Raw genomic sequence first — 16,987 nt, forward strand, 5'->3', positions numbered from 1 at the left:
GAGTTGGGTTAGCAGAGTGATGATTTTTTAATGCTTGGGAGAGCCAATGTTAGACTGCCGATTCTGCACAGAGAGATCATCTAAATGGGCAGGAGCCTGCACGATTTATGAAGTGCTGATTTAACAGCAGCCTTTGCAAGTGCCTGCTGCTCTGGTAGTTTGGAAAGCTACTCAATCACCTTGCTGTCATGATTGGTTAAAATAGAAGTATGACTATGATTTGCTTCAAATGTGTTGGTAAACTAGCTAAGTGGGCTTTACTTCTTTGTCATTAAGAGTTTAACATCATAAACCAAGAATAAAGGGCAAAAAAAAAGGTTGGAAAACAAAGCATTTGGTTATTTTGCTCTTTGAGAATTTCAGGAGAAAGCTAATTAAAAAGATTCTCCTCTGTCTTATTTTATATAATAGTGTTTTATCACAGTGCTAATTGAAAAATAATGCTGATTTGATCTTTGGATGTCTTAGTAGGAGAAAAGGGTAGGTTGATACAGTCATTTAATATTGCATGCCCTAAGTGTTAACAGTGGAACAGAAATGATTTAGGACAAGTGGTATAGCATGGCTGGATTCTGACATGGTCCCTTGTATTTACCTCAGAATTTCACCTACTTCTTTGGCTAAAAGCCTCTACTGATCTGGGATTGGGGCATTGTGACCCTCAAACAATAGAGCATTTGCACACTCAATAGTGCCTACTGGCACACTTAAGAACTGACTTTGAGTCTCATACTAACTGTTGTTGAAATCTCTCTAGGGAATACAAAAGGTCACTCATACCCTGGAATAGGATTTTTGCTTCTGGAATAGGATTTTTGCTTTGGCTGTTTTTACTTGACCTAACACCATCTTCTCCCTGTCGAATAGTATCACTTTTCAGAATTTGGTTATGACTGTACAGCTCCATGTTTACTACTGTATAAATGTAAAAGATATTTCTACTGTGAGTCAGGGTCATATTTTCAGGCCTGACAAAGGTAAGGCCTTTTATACATCTGACATTATTGATTTGGCCTTCCAGGCCATTTGTCCCATATTATTGGCACTTATCCTTAGTAGGTCTTGTCTCAGACCTGAAGGCAGAAATCTGAAAACTACCCATTGTGTCTGTGAAACCAGAACATCATCAGTCTGTTCGCTTCCAGGGGCTTTATCACACTGGGCATGTGTAAGAAGTTATTGTCTCAAGGGGTATAGTTTCTGTGTTGGAGTGTGGTGCTAGAGTGAGGACTGGAAGACTCCAGGGTGCCTTCCTCAGGGCTCTGTGGAGACAGCAGCAGCTGCAGGTGTGTAGTTTGGCTCCTCCTAGAAGCAGACCCCAAGGTAGGATTAGAAGTATAAGAATTTTATTGAGGAAAATGCCTGGGATGTGTAAAGGGAGAGAGAAGACAGCAGGAATACACTTAGGTTTGGTAGAGTCTTAACAACCATGGGGCATGTCTGATACCTCTGAAAGGAGAAGACTGAAGGAAAGACTCTGTGGGCAGTGCAGTTCTAAGATAGCGTGCCCAAGCCAAAGTTAGCCATGAGTGGAATCCCTTTTTCTCAGGAACTAGTACTCCTACTGTATTCCTGCTTGCTGGTTAAGGAAGGGAAGGAGAGGTCCTGTTTTAGACTAAAAGGATGCCACTCCCCCAACTGACCTTGATCCTTTCCATAGTCTTTCTCTCTTATAGGCTAGAAGTTCTTAACCTGGGTCCATAGTTGGCTTGTAGAATTTTGTTGCTTGTGCATTTTTCTGTGGATAAGATTTAATCAGATTCTTACAGGGTCTGTGACCATAGGTTTCAGAGTGACCGTTCTGTAGGAACTTGCTCCCAAAACTTCCAACGAGGGGAGTCTGACAAGGGTGTTAATTTTTTTTTTTTTTTTTTAAGGAAAAGAAGCCCTTGGGATACTGTAAATGCTCTTATTGAAGTCAGCCACCCTCTGATTAAAAAAAAACCTTTGCAAGGCAGGAGGAGCTGGATTAAATTCTCCCCTGAAGTAACAACTTTAGTTCCATGTGGAGAAAAGCATTAGAACCAATTGGATTAGAGCAACCATGATTAGGAATGAGTTGTATGTGAAAATTTAGAGGGAAGAGCATTTCCTTCCCCTTAAACTCTTGGTTCCTTTCTGCTCTGTAGTCTGCTTGGCCTACTTCTTATATACTAACAAATGGAAAACCCTTAAATTACATTATCCCAATACTGCTATAACAGATTTGTGGGCAAGGAAAATTGCGCAGAAAAGCACCAGTGCAATCAAGAGTAATTATTTTTTGATGCATCTGGAGAAGTGGGCATTAATGCCTGCCGTATCACAGTACCCAGAGAGCACAGTCCTTCTAGGTCACCAGCCATCTTGCCCACTTGCCCTCTCTTTGGGTTCAAAAGGTTTAGACTGTGGAATCAAAGAAGATGTGGTGTTTGTCTTAAAATTGGTTGAAGTACCATAGTTCCTATTGATGGAATTTTTTATCATTTTTTGATCTTTATCTTTCTTTAGCTAAAAGGACTAAAAAGAAACCCATGTTCTTTCTGAATTAAACTTTTTCTTGGTTTCATTTTACAACAGCTTTATTCTGCATACATATGCCTTTGACTTAAAGTGGCAGTACAAACTCTGGAAGGTACTCTCCATATCATCTGTTTCACTGTTCACTGTTTTAGTTGTTCGTGACAAGGCAAAGGACAAGTAAAATCTAGCCCGCCTGTCCTCTCTGTAAATGGTTTTAAGCAAATTAAATGAGTCATGTGGCAGGGCTTAGGTGTTGTAGTTACCTGCATTACTCTACTTGATAGTTTGCTTTGAATATGTATTGCTAATTAGGGACAAATATTTCCCCACTTGGAGAAGCAGATGTATGGGTATATACATGAAACCTTCTAATTTGTGGTAGAGAGGGAGCTGGATTTTGCTTTATGCTAAAGAGTCAAATGTTTCTTAACTAATCATGCCCGACTCCAAAAATTTTAATACCCCAGCACCCAGAGGTGTGGTGGGGAAGCACAGAGGTGCTCTGGAGAAGTATGTTAAAATAAACCTTTTTGCTTCCAGTCTTGGTCATCGTTCCTTGGAGATCTCCTTACGATCATCAAAAAGCGATAGACATTTTTAGGGTGGAGATCCAAGATTTGTGGGTCTGAGTATATCCCCTCCTAAGAACCTTTTAGGGTTCTTAGTTGGTAGCCACATACTTGGGCCTATATTATATCAATACCTGTATTAGAGTGAGTGGGTTTTACTAGCCTGTTTTTGGAGGCGGGAAAGAAAGATGGGAGAAGATTCTGATAAATCCTAGAGTTGTTCACTGCTTTCAAACGTGTGTATTTGGAGACAAAGATTGACTGTTCTTTTAAACTATCTATCTATCTATCTATCTATCTATTTATTTATTTATTTATTTATTTATTTATTTATTTGCTGTGTTGTGTCTTCATTGCTGTGCGCGGGCTTTCTCTAGTTGTGGCGAGCGGGAGCTACTCTTCGTTGCAGTGCGCGGGCTTCTCCTTGCGGTGGCTTCTCTTGTTGCGGAGCACAGGCTCTAGGCGCGTGGGCTTCAGTAGTTGTGGCGTGTGGACTCAGTAGTTGTGGCACACGGGCTTAGTTGCTCTGCGGCATGTGGGATCTTCCCGGACCAGGGCTTGAACCCGTGTCCCCTGCATTGGCAGGCGGATTCTTAACCACTGCGCCACCAGGGAAGTCTGACTATTCTTTTAAATTTTTGATTTGCTCTTTAAAAACTACTGGGGTTTGGCACTAAACCATTTGTTATCTTCCCAAGAACCAGAACTTATCTGACAGAGGCAGATAGAAATATGTAAGGATTGATGGACTTACCAATCTGTCATGTTAGAGATGGGCTAAAGAGTAGTTGATTATCCCAGGTAGAGCCAGAGGATCTGAGAACATTTAAAATTCTAGATCTTTCCTTTCAAAAACCCTTTAAGAAGTAGACTGTCCACGTTAAGCCTACAGAATCCCTATTTTTGACCTCGTCCTTGCCCTCCATTAATTGTGATTTTTAAGTTCTTTTGTTATCTTTATTAAACATGACCGAGAAAGCAGTAGGAAGGAGTGATGGTTGCACCAATGATGATGAGCTGTGTCCCTTTTCATGCTGTGACTTACAAAGTTTGGTTTTGGAGGCATGTGCTTTTTGGCAATTGTTGGTATTGGTGGGGTGGCAGAACTAGGATCATGTGACAGCCTAATTCCGTTGTGCTAGCATTGTGTTCTGTGCCCAGGGCTAGAAAATTCAGCAGTAAATCTTGGGGTGATGCACCTTAGGTAAGGGAAGATTTTCCGTAGAAGTTTGGGCAGAAGTACATTTAGACCACAAAGATCTTTTATTTCACCTATTGTAGATATCAAATCAACCCAAACCAAGCAGAACTATCCTGAGGTCTTGATAAATGCGTAGACTGAAATTTATATTGCCAAGCCCTTTTCTTATTCTTGCTTGCCAGTGGCTTCATCGTGTTCATGTTTCCCCCGTCCTCTGTGCATGGCAGGCTTCGTTTTTTATTCTGAAGTAGAGCCGAGTTTGCTTTTTTTCGTTTTGTTTTTAAAGATATAATTTTTTTTTAAATTATTAGCACCTTTAATTATTTTTTATTTATTTTTTATTTTATTTATTTATTTATTTTTTGGCTGTGTTGGGTCTTCGTTTCTGTGCGAGGGCTTCCTCTAGTTGCGGCAAGTGGGGGCCACTCTTCGTCGCGGTGCACGGGCCTCTCACTATCGTGGCCTCTCTTGTTGCGGAGCACAGGCTCCAGACATGCAGGCCCAGTAGTTGTGGCTCACGGGCCCAGTTGCTCCGCGGCATGTGGGATCTTCCCAGACCAGGGCTCGAACCCGTGTCCCCTGCATTAGCAGGCAGATTCTCAACCACTGCGCCACCAGGGAAGCCCCTAAAGATTTAATTTTTTAAAATTTATTTTTGGCTGTGTTGGGTCTTCGTTGCTGCGCACAGGCTTTCTCTAATTGTGGCGAGCAGGGGCTACTCTTCGTTGTGGTGCGTGGGCTTCTCCTTGCGGTGGCTTCTCTTGTTGCAGAGCACAGGCTCTAGGTGCGTGGGCTTCAGTAGTTGTGGTGTGCAGGCTCAGTAGTTGTAGCACGCAGGCTCAGTAGTTGTGGCTCACGGGCTTAATTGCTCTGTGGCATGTGGGATCTTCCCGGACCAGGGCTTGAACCCACGTCCCCAGCATTGGCAGGCAGATTCTTAACAGCTGCGCCACCAGGGAAGTCCCTACAGCCAAGTTTTGATTTGTCCTTTCTACATTTGAGTAACTCTATTTAGAGTTTCTATGTTTCCTCCTGCCTACATATATGGCCACAGGCTATACAAAGCCATTTGCATAGGATAGGATTAAGAGTTAAGATACCCAATTATATTTACTTGAAGAATCTCTTAATTTTAGTGGTCTCTTTGACCCAATTGGCTAGATTTAAAAGGATGAATTTGCATGTATATTGGCTAGATGCTAGCAATCTTGGTTGCTGAAGCTTAGAAATGTCATTACTTTAGAACCCTCTTAGTGTGCTCTGGGATAGAGGGATGGCAACATGTGCTTAAGGCAAGCAAAATATTTGAACATGTGATATCATCAATGCAAAGAAAATCAATAACAAAAATTCAGCCCAAAGAGAACAAGATCACTTCTTATTAGGAATGGCTTATAGCAGCCTATCAGTATTAGAGCTACTGTTGAGGTATTGATCCCGTGTTCCTGGAAAGGGGCTTGCCAAGGCTTGAGCTCCCATGGGAGCTGATTCTGTTCCACTGTTTTTTGCATGTGGGTGGGTAGGGGGGTGGGGGTCTGTCTGTCCAATGGCTTCATAGTTTTTTTCCTGTGTGTGTTTGTGAGTGTGCATATGTACCTAATGGCTTCACAGCTTTACCCTTGCATGGCTATACTGTAATTTATGGACATGTAGTTTCTTTTGAGGCTTTTGGCTTTTGCAGACAGTGTAAAATGAATATTCTTTTAATATCTTTGCATCCTTAGGCAAGTTTATATAAAAGGTAAGTTCCTAACAGTAAATTGCTGGGTTATAGGAGTTGTTATATTTAAAATTGATAGACACTGCCACGTTGCCTTCCAAAGAATTTTAAACCATTTTATACTTCCCCCAGTAGTCAGTAAGTATGCACTAACCTCCTCCCCCCACCTTAACACCATATTAGAAGCTAGCAAACTTTAAAAAATATCTGTGAATCTGATGGGTGAAAAATGTTCTCTTTGATGTGTTGTGAGTGAGATTTAGCATCATTTTGGATGTAGGTATACTGTTATTTTTGTTCTTTTCTGTAGACTGTGTATTTCATTTGCTCATTCCCACTTCCCACTCCTAAAATTGGTCATTTCCAATTACAAATCTTTCCTAAGGATTTGTAAGGCTTTTTTGCTTATTAAAGAAATTAATTTTGTTTGTGAAATATTTTACAAAGATTTCTTCCAGTTAGTCATTTGTTTTTTAAAGGTTTTATGGTCTTTGCTATATATACTTAATTTTAATGAATGGCAAAACTGATGAGAATCTTTCTTAGTATTAAAACACACACTTGCCATATTATGCTAAAGATCCAGTACCATTTGGTGAACATGAAATTTGTAGTATCTTTAGTAAACAGAGATTCCCTGTTAACCCGTTATCTTTAGCAGGGAAAAGAGGATCAGAGCCTTCAGAAAGTTATTATTTTTTTTTTTAAATCAGTGCAAAAACCAGAAACATTTCCTGGTTTATCACAAATCTTAGCCGGATTTTACCAGTTAACTGAGCATTTAAAAATCCTTCTTGGCGGGGGGCGGGTGGGGGGAACCCTTTGGGGACTTCCCTGGTGGCGCAGTGATGAAGACTCCGCCTGCCAGTGCAGGGGACACAGGTTCGAGCCCTGGTCCGGGAAGATCCCACGTGCCGCATAGCAACTAAGCCCGTGCGCCACAACTACTGAGCCTGCGCTCTAGAGCCCACAAGTCACAACTACTGAGCCCATGTGCCGCAACTACTGAAGCCTGTGTGCCACAACTACTGGAGCCCGCTGCCTAGAGCCCGTGCTCCGCAACAAGAGAAGCCACCGCAATGAGAAGCCCGCGCACCACAACGAAGAGTAGCCCCTCTCGTCGCAACTAGAGAAAGCCCACGTGCAACAGTGAAGACCCAATGCAGCCAAAAAATAAATTAAAAGAAATAAATTTATTTTTAAAAATCAACAGATTTTTAAAAATAAATAAATAAATAAATAGTCCTTAAATTGGATTTTACCCTCCTCTGCTACTCTCTCCAGCCTTATTCTAGATTACAAATAAAGTATTTGATAGACAGTATTTGAGATTATTTGAAAAGCCTTATATTTTCACTAATAACCAGAAAGCAGGAGACTGATAACTTGCCACGTAGATGACACACTGAGTCCTATGACTTTTAAACACGTCTCTAATTAGTCACTGGTTTCTCATTTTTTTCATGTCAACAGGTATCCCAGGGTGTGATTTGAGAATGGCTGTGAGGGGAAGCATGAGGTGCTGTGGAAGCACCCCAGAGGGACACCTAACTGGAACTTAGGGTTGAGGGTGGCCACAGGAAACTTCTACAAGGAAGTGTGATATCTCATCTAAAGGGTGGGTAGGAGTTAGAAGAAGGGCAGGTAGAGTATTCCAGGTAGGTGAGAGAGAGCTTGGCATGTCTGAAGAATTTAAATGTGTGTGGATGGATCATAGCATGGAAGATAGCAGAGTGACCATGGTCAATGAAGTAATGGCAATGGCTGGGCTCTAGCAGGGAGAGTATGCAAAATTAGAAGAGAAGGAAGCCTCTGGCAGAAGAGTCCTGAAGAGACCATGTAGAACCTTCAAATTAGAGCACTTTTTCCCCTGGAAGTATTGTGGAAGTTTTCACTTTGTGTTTTTCCCTGGAAGCATTGTGTTTATTTTGTGCTGTTACTTTTTCAGGTTGAGTAGTCTTTTGTAGGAACCTTTGTCACATCATGTCTAGGGACTAAAATGTGCCTTGAGATGCCACCAGCAATGCGAGAGACATATTTCATCCCTTCCCAGCTGGGAAGAGTTGGAATGGAGTTAGAGAATGGAGAGGTGGTAGGGTATGGGCAAGGAATTGGTGGACGTATGCACCAACCACAGAACTGAGACCTAGTGTCATCTGTGGCAAAGGTATCGGTGGTTGAGAGCTGTGGATTTGTTTTAGGAGAATGCTTACTCTTTCTGAGGCAGGAGATAGTTCGCTGGAAGGAAAAAAAAAGTTTGTTCTTCCAGAGGTCACCACCAAAATGGGTAAAATCCTCCGGGAAATTCTAGTTCTTAATACTTAAAAAAAAAAAATCAATTACAAACTTAAATGTAATTTCCTGTATGACTTTTACTTACTGCTCTGACCCACTGTTAAGTCATTCCGAACTCCTGTCAAGCCCAGCACAATACAGGGTCTTGCTGAATTAGGGGTTGCTCTGAATTATTTTATCTCAGATTAGAAACCCTCTGAGAGAAGGATTATGGCTAATCCTGCCTACTCCAGTGGATGCAGAGTCTTTACTGAGTAAAGATTGTCTAATTAGATAGAAGTCTGTCCACGCAGGAGGAAGGTGGAATGGCTTCTCTTCATGCTTCTCTTAAAGATTGGTTTTAAAAGCCCTTCCATTGTCTCAGCCAAAACTGTGTTGCTTAGAGGCAGTCCCAGCTAATAACCTTTGCCTCTCCTCAATTCAGCTGATATTTACTAGTTGAGGAGAAGCTTTATGTTGAAACCCCAAACATGCCATATCTTTTTCTTAGAAAGCCCTTTTGTCGTTGTGTAGCAGGGGCATACATATCAACATTGAGTGAGTCTAGGTGGTCTCTCTGCTTAGTGGAATAGAGTCTCTCAATTAGGTGGGAACCGAGAGTCACTTATTTTAAAGATTCATTGGGCAAATTTACTTTGGCCTAGCCAAAACTAGAAATACAAAATCATAACAGCCTTAATATCAAAGGGAAGTAAGATCTTGTTTTATAGATCAGCAAGCCTTCTACTTTCATCAAGCTCATTATTACGTTTGTAAGTGTGTGTACTCACCCCTATTATATTTTAAATTATTGGAACCGTAAACTTGCTATTTGGACTGGTTTTTTTTTTTTTTCTTCTTTTTTAAGGGATGCTTTGATTTAAAAAGTGGTCTGTCTAGTATAACCTGAAAACTTCAGTAAGTAACTGCTTCTGAACTGCTCCCTACTGATTAATGAGGCATAAGCCTCTATTTCCTAAAGTAACAAGAAAGACAAATTGATTTTTAAGGTAGTTTGACAAAGAATTAACAGATTCATGTTGTGTGAATTTTGCTGTGTGAATGTAATTCCCTCAAAAGTCAAGTTTAAGGATTTGCTTTTATATAACTTTCTAAGTATTATAAATCCTTCTACCCAAATTGAGGACGTTGCAGGGAATTAGGCTCTCATGAGGTTATTGAGCCCAACCTTTGGATTTCAGATAACAGATGTTTTCTGGAGTAAATGATCTATTAGAAACACCCCCAAAAATGTAGCTAGGTACAATGACAAATTTTTACTAGGTTTACTTCAAAGTGAGTGCTTGAGTATCTAAGAAATGTACTGAGACCTTCCTGATTTAAGCATTAATTATGAGGTCAGTTTGATTTTTTTTTTTAAATTCAGTTTTAGCCACCTTTGCCTTAGATCCTGGTATTTTGATCTTAGAGATTGTCAGTAACTAATTATACTTGTCAAGTTCTCTTCTGACTGATGGCCATGAATAAATCCCAGTTTATTTCTACAGGTAGAAATGCTCATATTTTCTCAGTTTTTGTTGAGATTCTTTTTTTTTTTCCCTTAAACCCATTAATATTAGTGGATTACTTAAATTTATTGACAGTACAGTTGGAGGAAAAGGTAAGGGATGTGACCCTGACCAGATTTGATAGGGACCATATCAATGTGTCAGTTATATTTCAACTTTTAATTTTAAGTCCTTTTTTGTCTCCTTTCTGTCTTCTGCTAAATAACCTGTATCCATCAATATTCCTTCTCTTTTCTTCTAATAGCCCAGAGGTGGAGGCAGAGGGACAAGTGTCATTGTCTCCATTTAACAGATGGGGGATAAGAGAGAGATTGAGTAACAAATGTACATTAAAAGGCACTCAGAAAGCGTGTAACCACATCTCCCCATCCCCGGCTATTTATCTACTATGCTGACTTATGTACTGATGGCATATCCATACCAGAATGTCTTGAGGGCGACCATGGGTAGAGGAACAGTGGGTAAATTCCTTTGCCCATTTGTATCTCTTCTGTAATTACTATATGTTTTACAGAAAGAGCCACATTTGTTGACTGGGCATTTTGTAAGGAAAAACTTGTAATATATTTCGTAGTTTAACCTAGCTGATGTCTTACTAGGTATTTCTAAGCACATGGCTAGCTACCTCTACCTGGGATAACTACCTTTGTCCCTTTTCTTTCAAATACCATCCATTTTGATTCTGCTTAGAATGTTCCCCAATGCAAATGTCCACTCAGCCCCCTGACCTCTGAACAAATGCTGATTTACATACCTCTCTCAGAGTGGCTGATAGGTTCTTTTCTGTGCAATACAATTGCGTTAAGCTTAGCCTAGAATTTTTTTTTTTTTAAACATCTTTATTGGAGTATAATTGCTTTACAATGGTGTGTTAGTTTCTGCTTTATAACAAAGTGAATCAGTTATACATATACATATGTTCCCATATCTCTTCCCTCTTGCATCTCCCTCCCTCCCACCCTCCCTATCCCACCCCTCTAGGTGGTCACAAAGCACCGAGCTGATCTCCCTGTGCTATGCGGCTGCTTCCCACTAGCTATCTATTTTACGTATACACTACCAAATGTAAAATAGATAGCTAGTGGGAAGCCTAGAATTTTAAGTAATCTTACAAAGCATACTTATTTGGCCTGTATAATATAATATATACTGTATATATATACTGTTAACAGTATATATTATAATATATACTGTTAACTGAAGTAATCTGACAAAGCATTCTTATTTGAGCTATATAAAAATACGTTATTAACTCCTATCCATCATGGTACATCTTAGTTTTAAAACTTGTTGTTTCACATTGTTTTAGTGCCAGGTGCCATCTTTCACATTTTGACATTCTTCGTATCTCAGAGTTCTTCAAAATCAGGTATAACCTGTTCTTGCTTGCAGTTCTTGGAGAGCTGGTTCATTTATGAAATTGTTGTATGCTGAACCTTTTTTTTTTTTTTTACATCTTTATTGGAGTATAATTGCTTTACAATGGTGTGTTAGTTTCTGCTTTATAACAAAGTGAATCAGCTATACATACACATATATCCCTGTATCTCCTCCCTCTTGTGTCTCCCTCCCACCCTCCCTATCCCACCCCTCTAGGTAGTCACAAAGCCACCAAGCTGGTCTCCCTGTGCTATGCAGCTGCTTCCCACTAGCTATCTATTTTACATTTGGTAGTATATATATTAGTCCATGCCACTCTCTCACTTCGTCCCAGCTTACCCTTCCCCCCACCCCGTGTCCTCAAGTCCATTCTCTACATCTGCTTCTTTATTCCTGTCCTGCCCGTAGGTTCTTCATAACCATTTTTTTTTCCTTTAGATTCCATGTATATGTGTTAGCATACGGTATTTGTTTTTCTGACTTACTTCACTCTGTAGGACAGACTCTAGGTCCATCCACCTCACTACAAATAACTCAATTTCGTTTCTTTTTATGGCTGAGTAATATTCCATTGTATATATGTGCCACATCTTCTTTATCCATTCATCTGTCGATGGACACTTAGGTTGCTTCCATGTCCTGGCTATTGTAAATAGAGCTGCAGTGAACATTGTGGTACATGACTCTTTTTGAATTATGGTTTTCTCAGGGTATATACCCAGTAGTGGGATTGCTGGGTCATATGGTAGTTCTATTTGTAGTTTTTTAAGGAACCTCCATACTGTTCTCCATAGTGGCTGTATCAGTTTACATTCCCACCAACAGTTGTATGCTGAACCTTGAATTAAAGTATAAATTTAATTTTTCAAGCAGAACTTTAAGCAAAAGTCTCACCTCTTGGCTTCTCTTATTTTGGCAGAACTCCCTCAATTTCCGTCATGAAATAATATGGAGCCCCTAAGAGTTGTAAAATTAGGTTTTTATGAACAAAGCCACATGGTGCTCTCCCCAACCGCCTGTATGTCCCAACTTGGGGCTAAAAAAATTGATTTTTCCATGTTGATCTGAACTTAGTTATTGACTATCATTACATTTCCTTGTAAATTACTGCAATGTGCATCTCTTTCCTTGTTTTCCAGGCTGGACGTAAAGAAAGAAGTGATGCACTCAATTCTGCAATAGATAAAATGACCAAGAAGACCAGGGACTTGCGTAGGCAGGTAAGCTGGAAGAAGTGTTGATTGCTTTCCCAAGTTCTCAATTTTGTTGTTTTGGTTAAAATCCCAACAAATACTGGGCACATATTCTTTCTTGAGTTAACGGATGAATTTTCATAGAAAACTGACTATTTGTTTTTTGCTAATAAGCTTCTAAATGGCTAATAAAATCTCTTGGGGACCTGGAATAATACAGTCCCACTGGAATGGACTGAATAAATTAGCTCTAGTGTGAAAAGGATGTTTAGGTAAGAAAATCAGTTTAAAATGACTTGGGGATCTGTGAAAATACCCTGAAGGATCTTGTGATGTTAACTTACAAACAGTAGAGACAGAAATTGAAGTTATTTATTTGACTTGCCCCATTCTGATTTTGATCCTTGATGGAAATGTGTTTCTAGTACAAATATGGCGAATATAGAGGTATTTGGGGCCGTCAGTTTTCTGAGTTAGTAAGTACAGAGGGTCTTTCTCTTCATTTAATGTTAAATAATCCCATTAACATTTTAGAATTAAATTGAGATTTAGTCTTTAAGAAAAAGTTGGATTGAATTTGTAAAACAATGTATTAAGACTTAAAAAGAAGTTGTAATAGTAATACAAACAATCTCCTGACTTAGTGGAGAAACATTTTATTGTTCATGTCTGATATAAAGCAGAATTAAAGATGGAATGTATCTATACATCTTCCTTTTGGTAAAGTAGTATCACAAATGCTTATAAAGATAACCTTTCAATTTTAAGGTTCATAGTGTGCTCACCCTGTTCAGGTAAACCAGAAAGTGCTTTTTTTCTCCCTTCTCAGTTTTATTTAGCCAATTAGGCTAATTATATATATATTTCAAGGCTATGTGCCAATTCAATCTAGAGCTGTTTTCTGTTCAGTTTTTTATTATTCCTTTAAGATACAAGCTTTAGTTTTGTAATTCCCAAGAAAAAAAGGATTTTATTTTGAAAACTGAGATTCTGTTGCTGAAATGCTGTAACTGTAGTGTAAGCTGTTATCTCCACAATTGTGTTTGTGTGAGGGGTCCTCATGTAAGTGCAGCCAAACTGTCATGAGCTTCCATTAGATTTAAAAGTGCCAGAGAAAAAAAGCAATCTAGCTTCTTGGTAGAAATAAAATCAAATTTTTACAATTTAATTATTAGCTCCGCAAAGCTGTCATGGACCATGTTTCAGATTCATTTCTGGAAACCAACGTACCACTTTTAGTATTGATTGAAGCTGCAAAGAATGGAAATGAGAAAGAAGTTAAAGAATATGCCCAAGTTTTCCGTGAACATGCCAACAAATTAATTGAGGTAAGTGTATTAGCAGTTTTATTAATTATGTGTAACTTGGTGGACTGTGGTGATTTTTAACCACAGTATTTAATCAGCAGAAAAATTTAGGGGCTCATCTAATGTACAATATGTGTAAGATGAAAGTCTTTGATTATTAACGTCTATCCAAAACTACCATTTTGGTCAGTTTACATTAATTACATACATAATTAAATATAGGTAGTCTTTATCCTAGAAACTTAACATCTCCACTTAGTGTTAATGCAAATAAAGATAGATCATGACATGCTTAAACTCAGAAGACACTGTAGAAAGTAGTGGCTAGAAGCTGGAGCTTAGGAGTCATACTGCCTGGGCTTGCATCCTGGCAAATTACTGAACCCTTCTGAATTCCCATTTCTTACTGTAAAATGAAGATACTAATCATGCCTATCTAGGGATTATTTTGAGATCTCAAAGAGATGATGTATGTCAAGTGCTTAACCCTTTGCCTGAGACACAGACTCAGCTCCATCATCTTGTTTTAAAATTGTAGAAATTGGGAATTCCCAGGTGGTCCAGTGGTTAAGACTCTGCGCTTTCACTGCTGAGGGCGCAGGTTCAATCCCTGGTTGGGGAACTAAGGTCCCACAAGCCAGGTCACATGGCACAGCCAAAAAAAAAAATTGAAGAAACTGAGCCCTAATGTGCTGCTAATTAGATATGTTTGAACAGTAGACATCTGTATGTTAGTGGTTGGTTTTTTTGGTGACAAGAAGAAAGAGTGAGTTGCTATTTAATTTCCAGATAAGTTAGGCTTGCCTCCTACCTTTTGATTACTGAAATTATGTTACTGTTTAATTGATTTCATTATTACTTTATTTCAAAAATTTGACACACTGTAAGCATATACCCAACTTATTTAATTTTGTAACCCTAATGTAAAACATCTAATATTTGGAAGAGATATTCCGTAGACCATTTGGTAAGTTGGTCATTATGTAAGAACAGAAAATGGGCCTTTTATGTAAAACGTGTTTCTTGTACATTTGGATTTATAGTGACATTAGGCCAGGTTAGTACCATAAAAATATTCTAAGGAAAACATCAGTTATCACATTAAATGTGTTACTAACTTTAAATCTAGTTTTCTTTGAACATTAATCGTTACTCTCATCTGAATTAATTATGTGCAAAATACGTAGGTCAGTCTGCTATTCAAGTTACTGATTCTGGCATTTGGTTAGAAGACTTGCATTTTGTGTCTCCATTAAGCATAATCTTTTCATAGTCATATGACTGCATGAGGTGTAACCTCCAAATGTACAAAGATTGTCTTCACAAATATTGTCTTCAGGAAGCCAACCTCCTGTAAGTAACCTACATCTTAGAAAGCGTGCCTGTGAGGCAGGAAGCAAGGACACTGCCAGCCCACGGCCTTGGGTAACAGGTAGCAGTAATGGCATGGGAAAGAGTATGGCAGGCTGAACCTCACAGGGCAGCCCTTTTCTGTTCTACAGCTGGAGGGCCCTTTATAAGGACCTGCCGTACAGTCCTCAGCCTCTCCATCCAACAGAACTGACACTTGTTGAGCACCTGCTGTGTACCATGTATATGCAAATACAATGTACTTTCCACATTCTCAGGTAAGGAAACAGGCTTAGAGAGGTTAAGTAACTTGCATTCCTCCCACAATGAGGGCTGTGCCACTCAAGCTTACTGGCGTAGTGGACAGCCTTATGCCCAGTAAGAAGCACTAGATGGACCTGGTGGGTTTGGAGACCTTGCTCCAGGAACTTTGTCCATGCTTACACTTTTTATTTCATTCTAAACTAACCAAGGGCCCCTTAATGTTTAGATTTTGATATTCCCTGTCACAACTCACTTCTGACTCCTTTCTCACCTCTCTCCCCTCTCCATGCCCTCCACCCCCATCATCCCACACACATAATATATGTGTATTAAATGACACATGGCTTTTCATTGCTTGAGGCATAACCAAAGACCTTGTAGTATCATTCTGCAAACATTTAAATTACATTTATGGTAATAGAGATCCTAGGGTATATAATTGCATGTGTGCATGGAAAGGAAATGAATTTTTAAAGTGTTTGTTATAGAAGCCTCAAATTCCTGATTCAAGGCAGAACTTCATTCTTCAATGACAAGGCTTCTCCTCCCCACACTAGTACTTTTGTATTATAATGAAACACTGAATTAGTGAGAGACTTGTTTTAAGCAAAGGTAAAATACTTTATTGTGATCATTTTGTTAATCTCCTGACATCTTCCTTTCTTTTTATTAGTTCCCCCTCTTAAGTGGAGTAAATGTCTGCAGGCCAACTTCGGTTTTAGGGGCCATTTGCCATTTTTCCTGGGGTTTAGGGGGAGTAAGGGTGCTATGTGAAAGATGGGAAGGGCTGGTGGTGATAGGCTTCTGGCAGGAAAGGAAGGGCTCAGATTCTGCAGCCACTGAGAATTCTGCCAGATATGTTTGTCCTCCTAAAATATTGAAATACAATTCTATCACTAACCACCTGGAATTAGCACAGACTCCACAGGTAAAGGGCGTAATTTCCAGTAAGATTGCCCTCACTATAGATGCCAACTGCAAGTTAGGGGAGTCCCCAGCCCACCTGTACTTCTGACCCAACTGTCTATAAATTCAAGGGTTCCCATGACCTCTCATCCCTTCTTCACAAGACTGCCCTCATTTCAAATGCCAGCTGCAAGTTTGAGGGTCCCCAGTCCACCTGCTCTTCTGATCAACTAGCTACAAATTTGGAGGGTTTCCATGGCCCACTTCAGGTTCAGTAATTTGACAGGACAACTCATAGAATTCAAGAGAGTGCTATCCTTATGACTGCATTTTATTGTAAAGGATACAAATCAAGTCCATCCAAATGAAGAGACACATAGGGTAAAGTGTGGGAAGGTCTCAAAGACAGAGTTTCCTGTCCTCTCCCCGTGGATCAGGGTATGTCACTCTCCTGGCACATTGATGGTTCAGCCAGGAAGCTCCACTGAGTTTCAGCATCCAGAGTTTTTACTGAGATTTCATTACGTAGGTATGATTGATAGAATCCCTTCCTTCCGTGGACCTTGGTTTTTCCTGAAAGCCCCCATCCTCTAATCACATGGTTGGCATGGTGGCCTCCCCATCCTCAGTCATCTCATTAGTCTAACATATATAGGGGCTCACCTGGAGTTACCTCGTTAGCATAAATGATGAATAAGAAAGATACTCCTGTCACTCCTGAAATCTCTCAAGGATTTAGAAGTTTCCTCCCAGGAATCCAGTGCAAAGACCAGACATTTTTTATTATACAAC

General features: G+C 39.6%; 1 protein-coding gene across 1 annotated transcript in view; it reads left to right on the forward strand.

Moving 5' to 3' along the window:
• Nucleotides 1-16,987, forward strand: part of CTNNA1 (catenin alpha 1) — a 183,638-nt gene that overhangs the window by 123,386 nt on the left and 43,265 nt on the right. The window contains exons 8-9 of the mRNA XM_061189651.1: nucleotides 12,315-12,395; nucleotides 13,544-13,696. Coding sequence (XP_061045634.1) covers nucleotides 12,315-12,395; nucleotides 13,544-13,696 — 234 coding nt within the window. The remainder of the gene's footprint in view (nucleotides 1-12,314; nucleotides 12,396-13,543; nucleotides 13,697-16,987) is intronic.

The sequence above is a fragment of the Eubalaena glacialis genome, chromosome 4 (genome assembly GCF_028564815.1).
Source record: "Eubalaena glacialis isolate mEubGla1 chromosome 4, mEubGla1.1.hap2.+ XY, whole genome shotgun sequence".
NCBI lineage: Eukaryota > Metazoa > Chordata > Mammalia > Artiodactyla > Balaenidae > Eubalaena > Eubalaena glacialis.